Raw genomic sequence first — 18,757 nt, 5'->3', positions numbered from 1 at the left:
ATTAATTTGGCCTGCTAGCAGCTCATATTCTCCAAACTGCAACAACAAATAAGGCTTTGAAATTTTTATCAAAGGGTGCACGGGAAATTGCCATGACCACAGCAGCTACTGTCCAACATTATTAACCATGACTGTGGATTAGGCATGACTACGGGTGATACAGCTAACAGGTTGGGAATATTAACAGAATGAGACTCATAATCTTTCTATGTGACACATCAAATATACTAATTAACTTTATCTCTTACTTGGTGGGCTGGTTTATGAAGGCGTCCTTGTGTAGCCTGTAGGCGATGTAACTGTTGAAGGAGCCTGGCTCCATGGACACACCGTTCATTCCAGCAAATGTCCGGTCGGTGATGTTGAAAGCCTCTAGCATCCTGAAGCCTGAAGGAATGAAAACAGGAGTCATGTTGAGTGTGGAAACCTTCACACCTCAGACTAAAATCACATCTAAGTAATGCCACTGAGCTGTTTTGGGATTATTTGATGTGTAGAATGTATCGGGACACTGCATGCTTACCAGGTGTTGTGAACCCATTGATGTAAATCAGAGGACAAGCTGAAACAGGACAAAAGGTTAAAGAGTGGAAAAGCATGTCTGTCATGTCTGTTTATAGAACCTCCTATTATCTCTGTGAGTTCACAAATCTTCCACAACAGTAATTGTATATCTAAAAAGAAATATTTTCTTCTTGCTATGAAGAAATAATGTTAATGTCTGTCTTACTGGAGGTGGCTGTTTCACAGATGAAGGTGATCAGGTTGTCCTGGATCTTGGCAAAAGCATCATAATCGTCCACCACAAAGACATGTCTCTCACTGGGCTTGCTGCCGATAAGTCTCAACTCTGTCATGTCCACATCGGCCACTCCAACCACAAACACACTGTAGCCTATGGGTGCCAAATACACACAAAAACCATGGTGAGTCTTTCAGTAACCACTATATGCCTAATCTCTACAGTTGGCCACAAGCTTTATTTCTGATAAACAGCTGATGACAGCAAACATCAAATTAGAATTATAAGAAACAGCTCTTCTCTGTGGTGCACATACCGGAATGCTGCAGTTTTTCTGCACTTTTCTTTACTTCATCTTGTGAGCGACCATCTGTGACTACCACGAGCACCTTGGGGACGTTCTTCCTCATGCCACTGTCTGAGGTAAAGACCTTCTCATAGACGTGCTTCAGGGCAACACCTGGATGAAAGAGACAGAATGGAGACCTTAACATCAGAACAATATTAAATAACAATTATTTGCCACTGATGATGTATTTTTTCAATGGTGTACCTGTCTTAGTGTTGCCTCCTCTATAGCGCACAGTCTGCAAAGCTGATAACACGATGCCTTTGTCATGGTAGGTGTTCAGCTTGAACTCTGTTTTTGCGTCATCACTATACTGCGCAAATGCAACCTGTTCAAAGAGAGTAGTTTGAAACATGTTGATATTTAAAATATGTCTTTTGAAGCATTACTAAGATGGATGTAGGGTAACTTTGTCAAGATTAAAATGAAAACTATGGAAGATAGTGTCATGGTTTAAGCTAACCTGCATGCCACTGGGGTTGATTACATCAAAGGCTCCAGTCATGCTTGTGACAAACTGAATGACCTTGTGGAAGCTCTCATCACCAATACTCCAGGAACCATCAATGAGGAAGACCAGGTCTGCCTTCGCACCTCTGCACACTATAATGCAGATATAATGGTGTTAACATTAAACCTGACCTCAGCAAAGTTGTAACAAGGATGAGTTTAGTACACAAATAGAGCTCTCGTCACCATCTAGCGCAGGGGGAACTGTTGCTGGAGGGGGGAGGGTGGGAGGCTCAGTTGGCAACTCTGTGGGCTTGACCACTGCGTGACAAAAGAGATGTCCAGGCAAATTTTAAATTACATTATACCCTGTAAATAGAATATACTGATGTATTAGAGCATTATGTTATCTTACATGTCCGCTCCTTTACGCTGACTCCAGGTCCCTCCATATTAGGCGTTTGGACGTACACTGTGGCATTGTAGAGCGTGTCAGGGGTCAAGCCATCAAAGCAGTTAGTGTTCTGTGAGCTTCTGACAGTGATCTCCTGAGCACCACTCTTGGAGGCTGGATGAGAGGAGACATAAAATATGGATCACATTCAAGTTGCAGTCATCTAGCAATTTCTTGTTGGGTCTTGTTCAACACTGTCTTTATTGTGTACAACTGAGTAAGGCACTTGCCGTCAAAAGGATTGAGTTTGAGTCTGTATGAGGTGGCTGCTCTATGAGGGGCCCATCTGATGCAGAAGGAATCATAGCCAACATTGTAGGTGGTCAGGTCTGTCACATTCAGGTACACTGCAGGGAAGCATTATTCTTAATACGCATTCTTCCTTCACAACAATGGTTTGGCATCCACAATCAAAAAGATGTGTCTAATTATTATTATAAACTTGCCAACATATAATTAATTGTATGATTATCGTACATGTAGTGCCTTGTCCGATCAGAGGCTCACTATCTCCTGCGTTGTACTGTGCTAACACCTTCACGTCATAGGTGGTTCCAGGTTTCAGGTTAGACAGTTGGTGGGAGGTCACATCTCCAACAGCAACTTCCATGGATTCATCCGAGTCTGAGGGGGGACATAAAAGTTACTTGAAAAGCTATTAGAACACACATTTTCAAAGTAACAACATTTAAATCCCATCAATACATGTACATACCCTCAGGCTGGTAGATGAGCTTGTAGCCATTGACTCTGGAGGGGGCAGGGTCCCAGGATACCCTGAAGCGGGTGTACCACTCGTCAGAGACACGAAGGTTCCTTGGGCCGAGCAGGCCCACTGTGGTAAACAAGACAGGACAATCAGACAGGACTGTCTGCAGGCTGATCGCTATGTAAAAGCTTGTCATCGCTTTTAAATTTTGAATGAGACATATCAAAACATCAATAAGGCGATGACTCTATCTACATCAAAGAAATAAAATGAACAAAAAAATAAGACTGCCTTAGGGAGTGGAGTAGTTTTAGGAAATATAATAGGATTTACTTTGAAAGAGACAAAATTACTCAAAACACAAGCCAGCCCTGAAAGAACAGCCAGCTCATAATTCTCTGGCAAAGGTTTCTAGTGCTTTTGGCCTTTGTATGAAGGCAAGAATTCCATTTACTCTGCTTTTACTAGACTTATTCCCAATCCCAATTAATGAATCAGTCCATTCAGTTTTTCTGCAGTGCATGTCTAACACAAATGTACACACCAGACTGTGTGATGTATCCAGAAATATGCACAGTGCATGATACCCTTCATATGTGTGTCATTTCATTTTGTCATATCTCTGCATCAGTTGAAAAGTCATTTTAAGGGCGGCAGTTGTTCAGCGGTAGAGCAGGTCTTCCAATGTTCCAAGATCGGCGGTTCGATTCCCACTCCCGCCCAGAAACACCCAGACTGTGAGCTGACAGTGGGAGGATAGGCTCACCTCTGGAGCACTGCCGAGGCGCCCTGCTCCCTACAAAGTTGCTCATTTGGGCGTACTAAGCAGGAGCTGCCCATTACTCTACCTCCCCTTGTATGCCTACAGGCCCCTTGTGTGTGTGTGTGTTTGTGTTCAGGGCCTGTACACACTAATACATGCATGTTACTAACACTAGAGTGTGCCACTTATTTCCCATCAGGGATTAATTGAGTACATAAAATAAAAAAATAAAAAATAATAAAATGAAATTTGGAAAATAGACACATAAAACATGTCATACATGTGTGTCCATCTCCTTCCAGCTCTCCTCCTGGCCCATCCTGATAAATGGCTGTCACTTTGATATCATACGGAGTGTTTGGATCCAGGTTCTGCAGGATCACATTGTTTGTGTTTCCTGGTACAGTGGTCTAAAAGACACAAAATAAAATGAGTAAAGAAGAGGATTTTAAAAAAGACCAAATCAAGATAATAATGGAGATGACTTTGTTGTGCTTTGTCAGAAAAATGTCTTGGAAAACTGAAAAAAAGTGAAACTGTAAGCACAGAAAAGAAAATGGGGCAGTGAATTATGATCATGCTTACATATTCCTCAATGGGATCTCCTGTGGTCGGGGCATAGGTGATTTTGTATTGCATCACTGGCCCCAAAGCATGTTCCCAATTCACAGAGAGTGTACTGGTGGTGGGATCATAAACACGCAAATTCCTTGGGCCACTCCGAGGCACTAAGCAAGACAGAAAGCAGTGTTTGTACTATTTATTCTAAACATCTCAATATCTCAACTCATATGCTTTTTTCAATGAATAGATGTTCTACATCAACGTACAGCATGATACAAAGAGCCCTAAGATTGTTTTTCTTCTGAAGGACAGTATTTACAAAAAAAAACTTTCAGGGGTTCTTACATGTCTTTCCAGCATCACTAATAACGGGTCCTTCACCATCGCTGTACAAGGCTACCACTCCAACATTGTAATCAGTGTCTGGGAGCAGCTGCTGTAAAAGTGCTGTGGTGGTGGTCCCTGGCACTGTAATCTGCACAGACACAGAGAAAGTCAGAAATAGACACAAAATTTCGCTGAATCATTCCCAACAAGCACAGACCTTTCCCCTTTCCTCCAACAGCTGCTTGTTTTGTGAACTCCCTCTAACTCCTCTCTTTCCCTCAACAGCCCTTTACCATCAGCGCTGAGTGACAAGAAGAGGCAAATAACCATTTGATGTTTGACAGCCAACACCCAAAACAGACAATAACAACAGCTGATTACACAGTCTCCTCCTCCTTCTCTCTTGGTGAGGGTTAGTTCAGCTGGGTCAGTGCTCCTACAGGGCTTTGGTCTGTTGGTAATCTCTGAAGTAAGGGATGAGAAGGGATAAACACTTGTGTCAGTTCTTTTGATGGGAATGGGGGCCATGCTTGAGAGAGGTGAGGGTATTAAATCAACACATGTTTGCAACTCTTCCTGTAAGAACCTAAAACTCATGCTGTCCTATTGCATACTTTGATTTTAACTCAGACGCATTATTCATAGTTTGCTTCCATCCCCCATGGTCAAAAAATGTTATGAAGTTGGAGAACCTGTATGATATAAGATGAATTCCTATGTATGAAAATAACATCAAAGACTACACTAAAGCTGCTGACTCAGTTTACTCTTAAATTTCCATCTGGTACTAATAATGATGGCACTGGCCCTGTTGCTGGTGATGCTTATCTTACATCAGGCTTTGGGAAAGGCTAACAAACAACTTCCCCTCTAACTCTCATCGCGGATTCTCTTGTCCTGTCTAGGAACTCTGTCTGCACTGTCTCTTCCAAATCACCTGGACCAATCATGAAATTGGGCACTCAATGCAATTGATAAAATCATTTCGACAAGGAATGCTGGTCCAGGGGAACCTATTAGTCCTGACAGGAAGTTCGCTGCGGGCTACATAAGGGGGATTCTTGGAAGGAGGGGAGAGTCATGTGCCTCGAGGTTCTTTCAATGGAGGACGTTGAAGATGTTCATCTGTTTGGATTCATAATGCCGTTGTTATAATATAATATAACCACGGCAACGATCCTCAAACGGACCATTGCCATGGTGTCATGGAAAAATTGCGAAATCAAGGAATCCAAAGGCTGACCATCTTGTTAGGTGAGATGGGACTGGCAGTGGCCGGACAGACTGTGGTGATTAATGAACTTAACCACAAGTTGGGTAAGATCTCAGGGGAGTTCACTGCTCTGCGTGGAGAAGGGGGAGTGCGGAGCCCGACTGGACTATATAGTGGACTGAACTGGCCTATGTCCTCTTGCAACTACGGAGGACATAGACACCAAGTTATCAGTTCGCAAGCTGATAACAAGAAATTCCTCCTGAGAAGACAGTGGCTGAGACCTGAGTCTTGTCCCTTCTCTGGACACCTGCTGTCGACTCTTTGTCAGTGTCATCTAGATGAAGGACTTCCAACAGAACACACATACATATACAGGTACATTGGACGTAGACGTAACTGCACACACATCTGCCCTCTGCTTTACCCATTGTGATTGGTGTTATGTCTATGCAAATACGTGTTTCAAAACGGAAGGGGCTTTTTTGCCAGTCTTCATCACGCTTCCTGTAGGAAGCGTGATGAAGAGTACTCTTTTCTCACCACTCCCCTCCCCCACTAATCCACCCCCACCCCACCCCACACACACACACACACACACACACACACACACACAAAACACACTTTTAACTGGCAGCAAATCTGTGTATGCAGCACCCAACACTCCTCACTTGTAGACTCCGCAAACAAATTTTCATTGTAAGCTACATGTACTGTCTAATGACAATAAAGGATTTCTGATTCTGATTTTTGATTTTGAACAAGGCTAAAAATATATCTCTATTGGGATATAATGTGCTTCACGTTTCAAGGCCCTTTATTTGTATCTCAGTGAAGAAGTCGCTCTTGATGGTACAAACTTTCCTGCAGATGCTAGAGACCTAATAGTACAACGATTTAAAATGACTAAAAAGTGGTTGTGGATTCTTTAAGCGACCCACAAATCCTTAAATCTTGAAGATGTGGGAATTTTAAGAATTTCTTAATGAAACACAGTGGTAGTTAAGATCACAAGCAGTTTGTAAAAAGGTAACATCTGGAGGACACATGGACCATTTGGTGAACAGACAATCTATTTTCTCTCAAAAGGTTAATGATGAGCCTTGGTTACTGATGGCATACTGAATCTTAGACACACAATGCTGGACAAAATAATTTACTTGACTGTATCTTGACTGCTGCAGCATTTTTAGGTGCCATTGTGTTCATATTTAAATGTTCTGTGTTTCATTGTATGTGAGCTATTGCACATTTCTTGTGAATGGAAACTCACCGACTCAGAGGGCCTGGCACCAGTCAGAGGAGCGTAGACGACACGGTACTGCTGGACAGGGCCTGTGGCAGCCTCCCAACGAACATTCAGCGAGTTGGTAGTAGGGTTGAAGACCTGGATGTTCCTGACAGGGCTGCGCTCCACTATCGATCCGCGAATGTTAAGTGGTAAGATGGTGGTTGAGACAAAGATGAAGAAATCAAAGGTTAGGGTGAGGTACAGCAAGAGTGATGATAGAGGTTTAAATGCAGCAATTCAAGCAGTTTGAACAGAATGTAAATATAGATTGAAAGAAAAAGGACGATGAAACAAAAAGGATGTTCAGGTCAGGTGATAGACAGCTGTCACAGTACTTAATCTGTTGCACAGGACCAATAGCAATCACATTACTATATTAAAACAGGTAGTATATTTTTATTTATTTGTATTTCCATTCTGTCTTTCTTTAACATTCACCTGAATCACCATACCTACGGTACTGTCATCATGACTGTCCCTTTTAACGTAAAATGGTTCTGAAAAATTCAGTTCACAAAGACAGTAATGTCGCCACATGAGTCTGACTACATGAAAACGTTCTAATAAAATAGGAAGAATAGTGCCAAGACATGTTTAAGACATTGTTTAACAATAGTTTTATCAACAGGACACTTCCTTTCAGTGCTTTAAAGGATGACGAACAGCATAAGTGCAGCTTTGCGTGATGCAGATGTGTAGAGGCTTTGTGCTGCTCCCCATTACAAACCCCATAAACGAAGGGGAAAAAACACAGTGGGCAAAACACAGTGAGTGAGCTTCCGTACTTTAAAACACACCAAAGCCTGTTGCCTAGGCTGCTTTAACTTTAAAGTCATAATTAACGGAACCACAGTTAGTTCAGAGTGTGAGAGAGGATCTTTCCTTCCATCACATGAAAAAGGGGAACTGTACGTTTGATTGGAGATAACTATATGTTATTAAATGGCAAAAAATTGCAAAGTTAACAGAATAAATGATTTTGCAGCACTATAATCTGGTATATCTAATGTAAATATTTTACAAGTCTTTGGTTAGCCTTTCCAGGAAAAACCCACAAAATATGAAGGAACACTTCCACAGATTAGAAAACAGGAGTAACGGGTGCGTGGACAGAGTATGACCTTAGCCAAGTAAGTAGAGAGCCATAAAACATATAATGCCCTCCATTCATGCCTTAACCCACTTCTGTTTCTTTTTCCTAAAGGACAGCCAATTACTCAACAGATCCCCTCCACCATTCCCCAGCCCCACCATTATCCTGACCATTACCCTTCATTCAAACCTATAAATGGACAGCATTTACTGTAAAGAGAAGAGACCCATTACAAATCTGCAAACCCAGAGGAATGCTTTCCTACACAATCACCCCGCAAAAAAGTGACTCATTCCCTGAAAAGATTGGTGGCTTCACTCTTCATTGACAAGGTTTAGCTGAGCTGACTGAGCTTAATATGGCTGTTTATGTTATTTTAGGCTACATGTTCAGATAGAGGTGTAAAGTAAGTTATGTTGATGCACCTCTGATGAAACAAATAGTAAATGATGATCACTTTGGCATGAATTACAGGTTTTGAAAAAAATGAGAGTGATCAAAAAAATGTTTTTGACGCATTGCTAATTTGAATTTCCAAGCCGGTGGCAGCTGCTGGACTTTCAATGAGGAAAAGTTCCTTGTCGGCCTACATCATAAAATTTGTCAATTTCTTTATATGCAGAGTAGGTTTCTCCTGGTAAGGAAGACTATCAAACGGCTTTGCCAAAATCAGGTTGACAGTATAATATTAACATTGTCTGCCATTATGTGCAGCTTGGCTGGCTAGCTCATTCCAACATAGCCAACATTATGAGTGGTTAAAAGAACTAGCAAATAATGTTAAACTCAAACAAGAACTATCTGTGTTTTATGTATGTACATTGTAAGAAATGAAAAATGGAAATAGTAAAGCAAGTTCCTCAAGCAAATACCAAGAAATGGGTTGGAGTTTGTATTGTGATTTCACTGACAAAATCCTCAATGGGACTAATGTCCCAAAGTTTAAGTGATGGTGTATATCTCTAAATAGCTGAAAATCAAAAAGAGATTCCACCTTCGAATGATCGTCTAGTATCATTTGGAAGCCTAGCATTCAGACCAGCCCACTGCTCCATTCACCCCCAAAGAAGTAGTGTCTGCAGGCGGATCAAAATCATGGCAAGTATTCTATGGCCATCAGGTTTGAAGCAATAAAGTAAACTGTACAGTTAGAGGAACCCAGTGAATGGATTACACATAGGAAAACATAAGTCACACAGTAATCCAATCGATCTTCTCAGTCTATGGACCATAAAAGTCCTGTAAACTATCTCCCAAGGATGTCTCCTCTGTTCCTACAGATCACCATTGTAATACAGCAACATGAATTATGTAACGTGTTTGCTTACATGTTTTGCCATTTTCTGACATGCGTTGTCCTTCTCCAGCAGAGTAGACAGGAGCCACAGTCACAGTGTAGACGGTATCAGGGTCCAGGTTCCTCAGTACAGTGTTTACAGTGTTTCCTGACACCTGAACCTGAAGTGTAATGGGACATACTGTATATCATATTGTGCTTTGGGCAAATTGTACTTAAGGGACATTTCACTGAGCATGATCTAACGCTGGGCCATTCTTTTCCAGCTTACCATATCTTCCTGGCCACCAGCTGCAGGTACGTAGAAGATCCTATACTGGCGTACGTTACCCTCAGCGGGCTGCCACTGGACATTCAAGGTACTAGTAGTCGGATCAGTGACCCTCAGGTCCCTAACACCACCCAAAGGCTCTGACATAACATGCAGATAGAGTTAACACTGCACATACAGTATATTAGAAACACAACATTTGTTTTTTGGCGGTTATTCTATAAATGTCAAAAGGCCATGCTATCAGAGAATTTCCACAAGCACACAACTGGACACACAGATTCTATGTTATCACCCAGAAAGAGAAACAACTTACTGGTCTTCCCAAGGCCATTCAGCTCCTTGCTGACTCCTCTAGGATAGACAGCCACCACATTGATGGAATATTCAGTGTCAGGCGTCAGTTTAGGAAGTAGGACTGTAGTTTTCTTCCCTCCGACCTGAGTCTAGTAGGTGAGAACAAATATTAGCTCTTTGTTTAATGTCTCACTATTAAGGCAGTATTAAATAAAAATCAGTCACTAATGCTGTGAAAGGTCTGTAAACCCTACGTAATCACAGTGAATATCAACTTGATCAATTTAGATATGCAGACAATAGTTTATTATTTCAAGCTGGTTATTTGTTCTGTTGGAAAGCATTCTGTGTAAAATGTTTTGGTAGACTTTAACAATATATCGCTAAAGACTTTAACTACCTTTAGCAAATTTAATATGAACAGAGGGAAAATATACTCTTCCTGGTATGATAAATATTGAATGAATAATCACATCAAGCCAAAATTATTAGTTTTCTTATGGCTAAAGCCATAGGGGTACGCAGTGTTCTATGGAGAGAGCACTTGCATATTAATATGGTGTATAAACTTGTGCTTTTATATGATTTAATCCTCTGTGATTTCCTTTAATCAGTCTGTCTCTACACCATGATTTTACTTTTTGGCACCACAGGAACTTTTGGAAAACGTTCAAAAAGTATGTCAGACATTTCCAAAAACAGACCTGTAGTCGCAGACATAATAATGTAAATTTCCCAAGGCCAGTTATACTTGTTAAATTCCTGACAGTTAAGATGACTTGGCTGATGCTGGAATGTGTGTGTCCAGTTTTCCATTAACTTTTCAGCGTGATATCACCCAGGCAATCAGTACAACCAAATTTCATTAAGTGCTAAGGAGGAGAACATTCCATCTTGTGTTAAAAGGAATCAACCAGTGGCCTACATTACATCAGCTGTGCCTGTGCTCAGTTTTGTTCATGTCCGACAGGGTAACTTATGAAGAGAGAATATTTAATCAAACCTTTAGCTGCCATCACCATATTTTAAATGTAGAGAAATTTCAACACAGTTTCCTGTGTAATGTAGGTAAGATATCAGTAGCACTATGTCCCTTTCATTTCACACATACACTGTCTCACATTCAAGAGTTTCAATGAGCACGCAAATTAGCTAACTCCCCAAACACCTGTTGGTTAGAAAATTGTACCTTCAGTAGAGACATTTTATTATATGACTTGTTTATTTTATTTGTTAATGTTTGTTTTAATGTTTGTTTAATTGTGTCCTTTAAAAAAAATTATTCTTTGATTAGTTATTTAATTTGTTCATTTAAGTTAGTTGTTTCTTTGTTGTATTTGTTTTGTTTAGTTGTTTGTGTGGTCATCAGGCTGTATTCTTCCGAGTGCATGAATTTAGCATCATTTGGCATGCTTCCTTTTGCTTTTATGTCTTGGAAGCTATGAGAAATGTCTGACAGTAAACTGAAGCCAAAAAAAATCCTAACTTCATCCAAAAAGGGTTCTTGCATATTAAACAAGGCAGCAAAGAAATCCATGACCAGCAGCATGCAGTCCATAATGTCATGAAGCATCGAGAGAAATGAAAAAAGGTTTGGTCTACATTAATGTTTCCATATACAAACAACTGATTAGGAGATTTTACTTAAATTAAAATAAGAATAGGCAAAACCAGTGGCAAGGATTTAGCTCTAGTTTTCCACGTCTGGAGGAAACAAATCCAGTGACTGGGATGAACCTCAAAGAGCAATGAATGTCAGGTCATCTGGCTAAATAATCAAGTAAAGATAGCAAAGAAGAGATGAATAAGCAGTAAGTAGAGAATATTTCAATTTAATTATGCTGAACCTGCTCTGTTATTTTTTTTGCTCTTCCTTCTATTTTAGACTTTTACGTAAGTATTTTTTTAGTAAATGAATAAATTTAAACTTTAAATCTTCCTTTTCACTAATTCCAATGATAACGATGATGATGATGGGAGGCACGGCGGCGCAGTGGGTAGCACCGTCGCCGCACAAAAAGGCTGTTCCGGGTTCGAGTCCCGCTCTGTGCGGAGTTTGCATTATCTTCCGGTGTCTGCGTGGGTTCTCTCTGGGTTCTCTGGCTTCTTCCCACCTCCAAAAACATGCGCTCAGGTTAATTGGCCGTTCCAAATTGCCCGTAGGAGTGAGTGTGAGAGTGCATGGTTGTCTGTCTTTGTGTGTGTCTCCGCGGTGCACTGGCGTTCCACCCAGAGTTTTCCCCGCCTCACGCCCTAAGTCGGCTGGGATAGGCACCAGCTCCCCATGACCTGCTACTGCGGATAAAGCGGTTCGGAAAATGAATGATGGTGATGATGATTATTATTATTAGTAGTAGTAGTAGTAATAATAATAATAAATATTACACTTTTAGCCTGATTTTGTATTCAGAGCTCCCTGTATGAGAAATAAGCTTCTTTTTTTTAAAATTATTATTCATGTTCTGTTAATTCAATGGCCTCCACATATAAGTCAGAACACAACTTGTGGGTATGGTGTGACCTGCTGTGTGGCTTACAGTCTGGCTCCTGCCTCCAGATGTGGGGACGTAAGTGATCCTGTAGTTCTGGACGCGGCCTGGGGCTGGATTCCATCTGGCATTCAAACTGGTGGTGGTTTCATTGAACACAACCAAATTGGTGGGAGGTCCTTGGATTACTGGGAAATGTACACACACATATCATAATTACAGCCATGTCAATATGTCTGTCAATTACATGGATTAAGAGCACTTTTTCCACAGAGTTCCTAAAAAATGCCCTTTAAAGGCACAGTCCTTGATATATTCGTCAGCTCAAATAGGTCAGCTCTTAAGGATTCATTTGTCATCAACTATAAGTTAATTGAGTTCTAGATGACATAACTTTTTACTTTATGGTAAAACAAACAAGTCCACTATTGATTTGTATCAAGGATTGCAGCTTTAAATGAGAAAAGACAAAATTATCGCATTTTGTCTTTTACTGATGCAATGAATTGATTCTCAATAGCAATGGATTGATGGATGAGTGACCATGGATGAACTGATAAATGCATGGATGAATATGATGAGTAGATGGATAGCTGAAAAAACAGTTGGATGGATGGATCAATTGATGGATGGATGGATAGATGGATGGATGGATCATGGAATAGGCCACAAAAAGAATAAAAGATTAGACTTGCAAATCTAACATTTGCAGAGCATGCATATATGAAATCCATTTTCAGCCGATAAATGACAATATTTGACCGAGTAAGAAGATGTTCAGGGAAAGCCATGGGATGGATGGAATGGACAAAAAGACACACAAATACAACAGAAAAACACAGGACACGTTTGGTTCTGTCATCTGCAACACAGCACCACTGGAGCGATGGATGGGTTAAAGACATTGATGATGTAATTATGGTTGTCCAATGAACAAAAATGGTGATGACTGATTGGATGATAAAACATGCTTTCATTGTTTAAAAGAAAAGCATCCTCTTGCGTTACCACAAATATACTTACCTTTGTTACCATCTGTCTTTGTCACTATAGAGGCAAAAATAGAAAGATGTAATGGGCATACCCACAGCTAAACATCTCCATTTTTCCAGGAGGTAAAATAAAAAGGCAATTATTATTCAAGCCTTTGGTTAAGATCTTTGATCAAGAAGCTTACAAGAAACACACTTTGATTTCTACACTGATTGTTGAGACGTCAATGTAGAACTACAGATCTGTACGTCTTACATGTCCTCTCAGCGCCCATCAGATCCTCGCTCTCTGATTCATCTGGATAGATGGCAGTGACAGACACATCATAAAGAGTGTCTGGTTCCAAGTTCTCTAGAACATGGGTCGTCTCATCGTTGTTCAGAATGGCCTGACGAGGACAACATAAACACAATGTTAAAGGTGTTTGACTAAAAATTCTGCCCAAACAAAAGGCAAGAAAATAATCCTATTGAAGCACTAAAACTGGATGGTGAAAGTCTTCTAATGCTATGCTCTCCTACAGTGGAGATCTTTTCAAGCAGCACCAACACACCTTCTGGGTGTACATTAGGAAATTTCTGCAAGATTTTCATTTTTATTTTTATGAAAGCACATCTGGTTCTCTCTTACATATTGGAAGTTGTTGTCTCCCCTCTTAGTCCAGCCAATCCGGTACAGAGCCACATCGGGGGCTCCATGCTCCCAGGTGGCTCTGAAGCTGGTCTGGGTAGGTTCAGTCAATCTGAGGTTCTTTGGGGCAGGAACCACATCTATAGAGGTAAGGGAGAAAAGATAGGCACATCTCTGTCAAAGAGACAGTAGTCCATGATTATTATAGGGTTATTATAATAATGTCCGTTTCTGTTCTTACCAGTAACTGCATTTCCGAGCATTGTTTGACCAGGTCCTTCATCATAGATTGGGGTAACAGCAAGACCATACTCAGTCTGTGAGAACAAGTTGTCCAATTGTGTGGTGGTCACACTTCCTCCAACTTCCAGCTGTACAAAAATAAAATATACTCATTTAATATCACCAACCAAAATAAATAATTCAAATACATTGAGTCTTGACACTTGAAAGAAAACCCAGCCTCAGAGGCTTTTCTCTTCAACCAAGTATAGCCAAGTCTTGTGAAACTTTAACTATAGTGACAGGAGGAGTTTCAAAATGTACTGGCAAAAGCAGGAATGCATACCCAAGAGCAGGAGCATATTTCCAAGGGAAAATGGGATCAAGTAAGGTAAACAGCAAAAGGCAACAAAATTAGACCAAAGACTAAGAATAATTTACAGGAAGCATCATACTGGGTTAACTGCTCTTATTTCCATTATGTTTTATTAGTTTAATCTCAAGAAAATGAACTGAACAAATGCATTCTGAACACCCATTAACGCGAACAGCTGCTGTACATTTTTCTCTCAGATCATTCCTATCTCACTTTAAGCTTTAACTCTAAACACAGAATTCACTTCTCTGGACCTGGAGAGAGACTGTCCTGAGGTTGTTGTTGTAAGTGGAAGCTTGTCACTTACTGGGGTCTCTCAGATAATCTATAAAGACAAACATGACGTTCTGCTACTTTCTGGACAGCACGTTCTTCCTCCCATCGGCTGAATTTATGACAATCACATCCTTAGCCCCACTCAGCCTTACTTTCACATGTGTGTTTCCATCAGCAGAGCTTTGAAGATCACCTACACCTGATTTATGGGTTAGGAAGTAGCAAAAGACAGACCAAAGAATCATCTGCTGCAGCCTAAGAACTCCCAAAAGGGGACATGCAGCCATAAAGTATTTTGTCCTTTCCCCAGCACTATAGTACTCCTTTAACCTCCCAAAGCTGTGTTTCGTAATCTTTTCATTAAACTCTGAAATATTCCCCAAAGCCCTTCCAACCAGCTGCAATTGCAATTATGTTGTCCCAGCTAATATATTGAGGGATGAGTCGAAAATATCTATATAAATTCATCACCATCAAAGCTAATGGCCCAAACAGACAACAGCTGATGAAGATTCTCAAGAAAAAGAGGAGAATACAGGAATTGGTCAAATCAAAGGAGGCTAAAATGTTTATACAAAATCTGTCTTCTAGAAATTCAGTGTAGTATAAGAATAGAGCATGATATTAAACTCACTTCTTTGGCGTCTCCCGACTCGGGTTTGTAGGTGATGAGGTACTTGCGAACAGGACCAGGAGCAGCATCCCAAATAAGTCTCATGGTGCTGTGGGTAACATCACGAACCCTCAGTTCACCCACAGGTGGCAGGGGCACTGAACAAAGAGCAGGTCAATGTTGTTTTGGAGGGATTATAGATGGGTATCAAGTAATGGAGACAAAGTTGAGTTCACTGTAGACTTACTATCAGATATCATCAATAAATAATAAGCTTTGTGGGCTTCATGAAGTAAATAATTAATCAATTGAACCAGTGATTTATCAAATACTTACGGGTGACTCCTTGCTTAGCCAGAGGTTCGCTCGTCGACTCTCCATGCAGGGCGTACAGAGAGACCATGTAGGCCGTGTCGGGGAGTAATTTCACCAGCTGGACATCGGTTGTTTCCCCTCCCACTCTGACCTGCAAAGGTCCCAAAAAAAAAAAAAAAGAAACATAGGATCAGAGGGGAAGTAGACGGCAAACATTGAAACATTTGGATGAGAGCAGTGGAAAAGTATTTTGATTTTGGCACATTTGCCAAAACCATTTCGGTTCAAACAGGTTTAACACTTTATGAAGAAATTAAGATGTTCCCTTGCAGAGAGCGCACATGGTTCATAATCCCTCCCCACCTCTCTCCCTCCTCTCCCCTTTTGACAAACAATGTACCTCTGTATGTTCCTTTTGAAATCTGTATTGTGTCAAGAACTGCAGATGACATGTTAGATGTCTGCTCACATCTAGTGTTTAGCAATGTGTCAATGTTTGATGCATATGAATGCATGAAAGCTTGTGCAATAGTTTCCATCCATAAACACATCCATGTGTCGTTGCTTGGTCTTGGGCCTTTTCAATCAGTCGGACTGCTGCTCTCAACATACTGTCTCTTACCTCCTGATCAATGAAAGGCTCAGTGGCGTTAATGGCGCTGTACAACAACATGTAGCCAGTGGCATCCTCCACCTCCTCCCATCTCACACGCATGGTGGTGGTCTGCTCATCATAGATGTCCATTCTTCTCACGGCTCTTATGGGGACTGTTTAGCAACAAGGAATGATGCTAACTGAGATGATTGAAACTGAGATTACATCACTATTATATTTCTACTAATGATAAAACTGGAATTAACAACATATTAAAAGAACCATAGACAGAAGTCAGAAATTGCTCATGACCCCTGGTGATATCACAAAACTGTCCTTTAAATTAAGAATTACTATTTTTCTCAGCCAAACATGGCTTTATAAACAAGACCAATAAAGATACATTATCTTTAAATGAACTGAGTGCATTAGTGTAATGCAACTAGGCCAGAGAGCTTCAGTGATGGAGGTTAACATAAAGGGCTACTGTTCATAAAAGTAATGGGTGGAGGTTCGTGAGTGCGCTAGAGCCCACTGAAATTTAAACAGTTGTTGTTTGACAACTTTGACATCTTTGACTTTTATGTGGGCTTCCCACAGTGGGAAAGTCTGATTTAGCACATGTTTCTTTCAGTAAGTTTAACGTTGAATGTTTATACCTATGACCAATGATCAAAGACCAGTCATTGCAATTATAGTTAGTTTAGTTTATACTATAGTTTACATTCTTTCTGACAACTTTTACCATGTATGGTTCCTTATAGATGGAATTCCAAATTATACAGGCCTATATATGTGTCAAAGAGACAGAAACAGAAGACATACGTGTTGTCTCAGTTCCTTCAAGAGGTTCGCTGGTGTCCTCTCCTACTACAGAGTGGACGCTGACGAGGTACTGTGTCAGGGGGTTCAGACCCTCAAGAACCACTGTGTTCTCAGTCCCATCCACCATCACCTAATATAGAGGAGAAAATTACAAAATTACAGTTATGTAAACCCACGAATGCATTTATTCTGCAGTCTCATGACACAATGTTAAGTGTGAAAGACACATCAGATCCGCAACCTATATTAGAATTACATATATGTTGAATATTGAACAAATCCATGATAGAGAAAAGATTCAGAAACCACAAAATTCAACAATTTTCAACCTTTGGGAGCAGAACCATGCTGGCCAATTGAGATATTAGTCATGAAGCTAATATTTTCTTTCTAATCCTCTAAAATGAGAGAGTTTTCATTTCTTCGCTCTGTGTCACACGGTAATGTCATCAGACTCCCGAACCAAATCCAGCCAACACAAACGAGAGCCTGCCAATAGGAACTTGAATAGAAGAACCCATTAGTCTCATAAACTGTGAAACAGGTGACATAGTGTCCTCTCTATACCCTCACAAGAAGCAAACTATACTGACTGTACTACACAGTGTTTATGACTGATTTAGTGGCAGCTCTTATGTGGCAAGTATACCTGTTGAGGGCTTCCAGACACAGTCATGTACTCCACTCGGTACTTGTCTACTGGTTCATCTGGTGCAGTCCAGGTGACTCGGAAGGAGTGGTGAGTCACATCTGATGTCACCAGCTTGGAGGGAGAGTCCGGTATAGTTCCTGAAGTATTCCAGAAAAATACAACCATAAAGATCCAGTCAAGAGATTAGGATGTTAAATGCTATGATTATACCAACTGTCAAAGGCTAGGTAAAGGTAAGTCAAAGTCTTCCATCTTTGGACTCCATAACAAAACAATTTATCTGATGTATACCTGGTCCCTTGACACTGTTACAAAGGTTGTCAGTGAGGCTGTCAACGATGTCCAAAAGGAATGTGAAGTCGGCAACATTGTACATGTGAATATTATCAGGGTCAGTGGCAATGGACCTCAACTCATTCTCGTCAGCATTCTTCACACCTAAACACCAAAAATAAACAGTCATTTGCACTTTGATACCGAAGACACTTTGATAACGAAAACAGTTTGACTTCATTTAATGGGTTTGTGCAGGCAAACCAATCTAGCTTTGGCTTACCAATAGCATAGAGCTCAATGCCCTGATCTCGCAAGTTCTGAGAGTTGATGACGACGTCATCCTGAGATTTGCCATCAGTGATCAGTACACCAATCTTTCGAGCATTGGGTCGCATCCCAACATTCTCTTTGAAATTGTTCTGAAGGAGGTAGTTCAAAGCCAGACCTGTAACACATAGAATATTTGCTACCATATCCACAGAAGCAAAAGTCTCACCGTCCATACTAACAATGGATTCAATTAACAGATTAAGGTACCAGTAAGGGTGTTTCCTCCTTTGTATGGCAGGTTAGCCACAGCATCCAAGAGAGATTCCCGAGTTCGATGAGCATCTAAGTGCCATTCAGTCTTTGGGTCTCCACTGTACTGGGCAAGACCTGAAGACACCAAAAGAT

The 18,757-nt window shown here is 40.7% G+C and overlaps 1 protein-coding gene across 3 annotated transcripts in view; it reads right to left on the bottom strand.

Annotated features, from left to right (window-relative positions):
* col12a1a (collagen, type XII, alpha 1a) overlaps positions 1-18,757 on the bottom strand; it is a 54,422-nt gene that overhangs the window by 15,315 nt on the left and 20,350 nt on the right. For 2 of the 3 annotated variants that reach the window (XM_068339637.1, XM_068339634.1), the window contains exons 19-49: positions 18,620-18,739; positions 18,363-18,527; positions 18,098-18,244; positions 17,804-17,943; positions 17,155-17,284; positions 16,357-16,502; positions 15,756-15,885; positions 15,441-15,577; positions 14,174-14,303; positions 13,933-14,072; positions 13,558-13,690; positions 13,333-13,356; positions 12,358-12,497; positions 9,840-9,969; positions 9,524-9,663; positions 9,284-9,413; positions 6,845-6,987; positions 4,377-4,506; positions 4,053-4,195; positions 3,748-3,877; positions 2,711-2,830; positions 2,473-2,619; positions 2,226-2,342; positions 1,957-2,109; positions 1,788-1,862; positions 1,555-1,694; positions 1,296-1,419; positions 1,059-1,202; positions 731-895; positions 524-562; positions 249-387 (exon numbers count right to left, since the gene is read on the bottom strand). In XM_068339637.1, the coding sequence (XP_068195738.1) occupies positions 249-387; positions 524-562; positions 731-895; positions 1,059-1,202; positions 1,296-1,419; positions 1,555-1,694; positions 1,788-1,862; positions 1,957-2,109; positions 2,226-2,342; positions 2,473-2,619; positions 2,711-2,830; positions 3,748-3,877; positions 4,053-4,195; positions 4,377-4,506; positions 6,845-6,987; positions 9,284-9,413; positions 9,524-9,663; positions 9,840-9,969; positions 12,358-12,497; positions 13,333-13,356; positions 13,558-13,690; positions 13,933-14,072; positions 14,174-14,303; positions 15,441-15,577; positions 15,756-15,885; positions 16,357-16,502; positions 17,155-17,284; positions 17,804-17,943; positions 18,098-18,244; positions 18,363-18,527; positions 18,620-18,739 (3,991 nt within the window). The remainder of the gene's footprint in view (positions 1-248; positions 388-523; positions 563-730; positions 896-1,058; positions 1,203-1,295; positions 1,420-1,554; positions 1,695-1,787; positions 1,863-1,956; positions 2,110-2,225; positions 2,343-2,472; positions 2,620-2,710; positions 2,831-3,747; positions 3,878-4,052; positions 4,196-4,376; positions 4,507-6,844; positions 6,988-9,283; positions 9,414-9,523; positions 9,664-9,839; positions 9,970-12,357; positions 12,498-13,332; positions 13,357-13,557; positions 13,691-13,932; positions 14,073-14,173; positions 14,304-15,440; positions 15,578-15,755; positions 15,886-16,356; positions 16,503-17,154; positions 17,285-17,803; positions 17,944-18,097; positions 18,245-18,362; positions 18,528-18,619; positions 18,740-18,757) is intronic. The other variant, XM_068339636.1, reaches the window with a different exon arrangement.

The sequence above is a fragment of the Antennarius striatus genome, chromosome 17, assembly GCF_040054535.1.
Source record: "Antennarius striatus isolate MH-2024 chromosome 17, ASM4005453v1, whole genome shotgun sequence".
Lineage (NCBI taxonomy): Eukaryota > Metazoa > Chordata > Actinopteri > Lophiiformes > Antennariidae > Antennarius > Antennarius striatus.
Note: the sequence above shows the minus strand (reverse complement) of the source record. Positions and strands in the feature narration are given on the sequence as shown.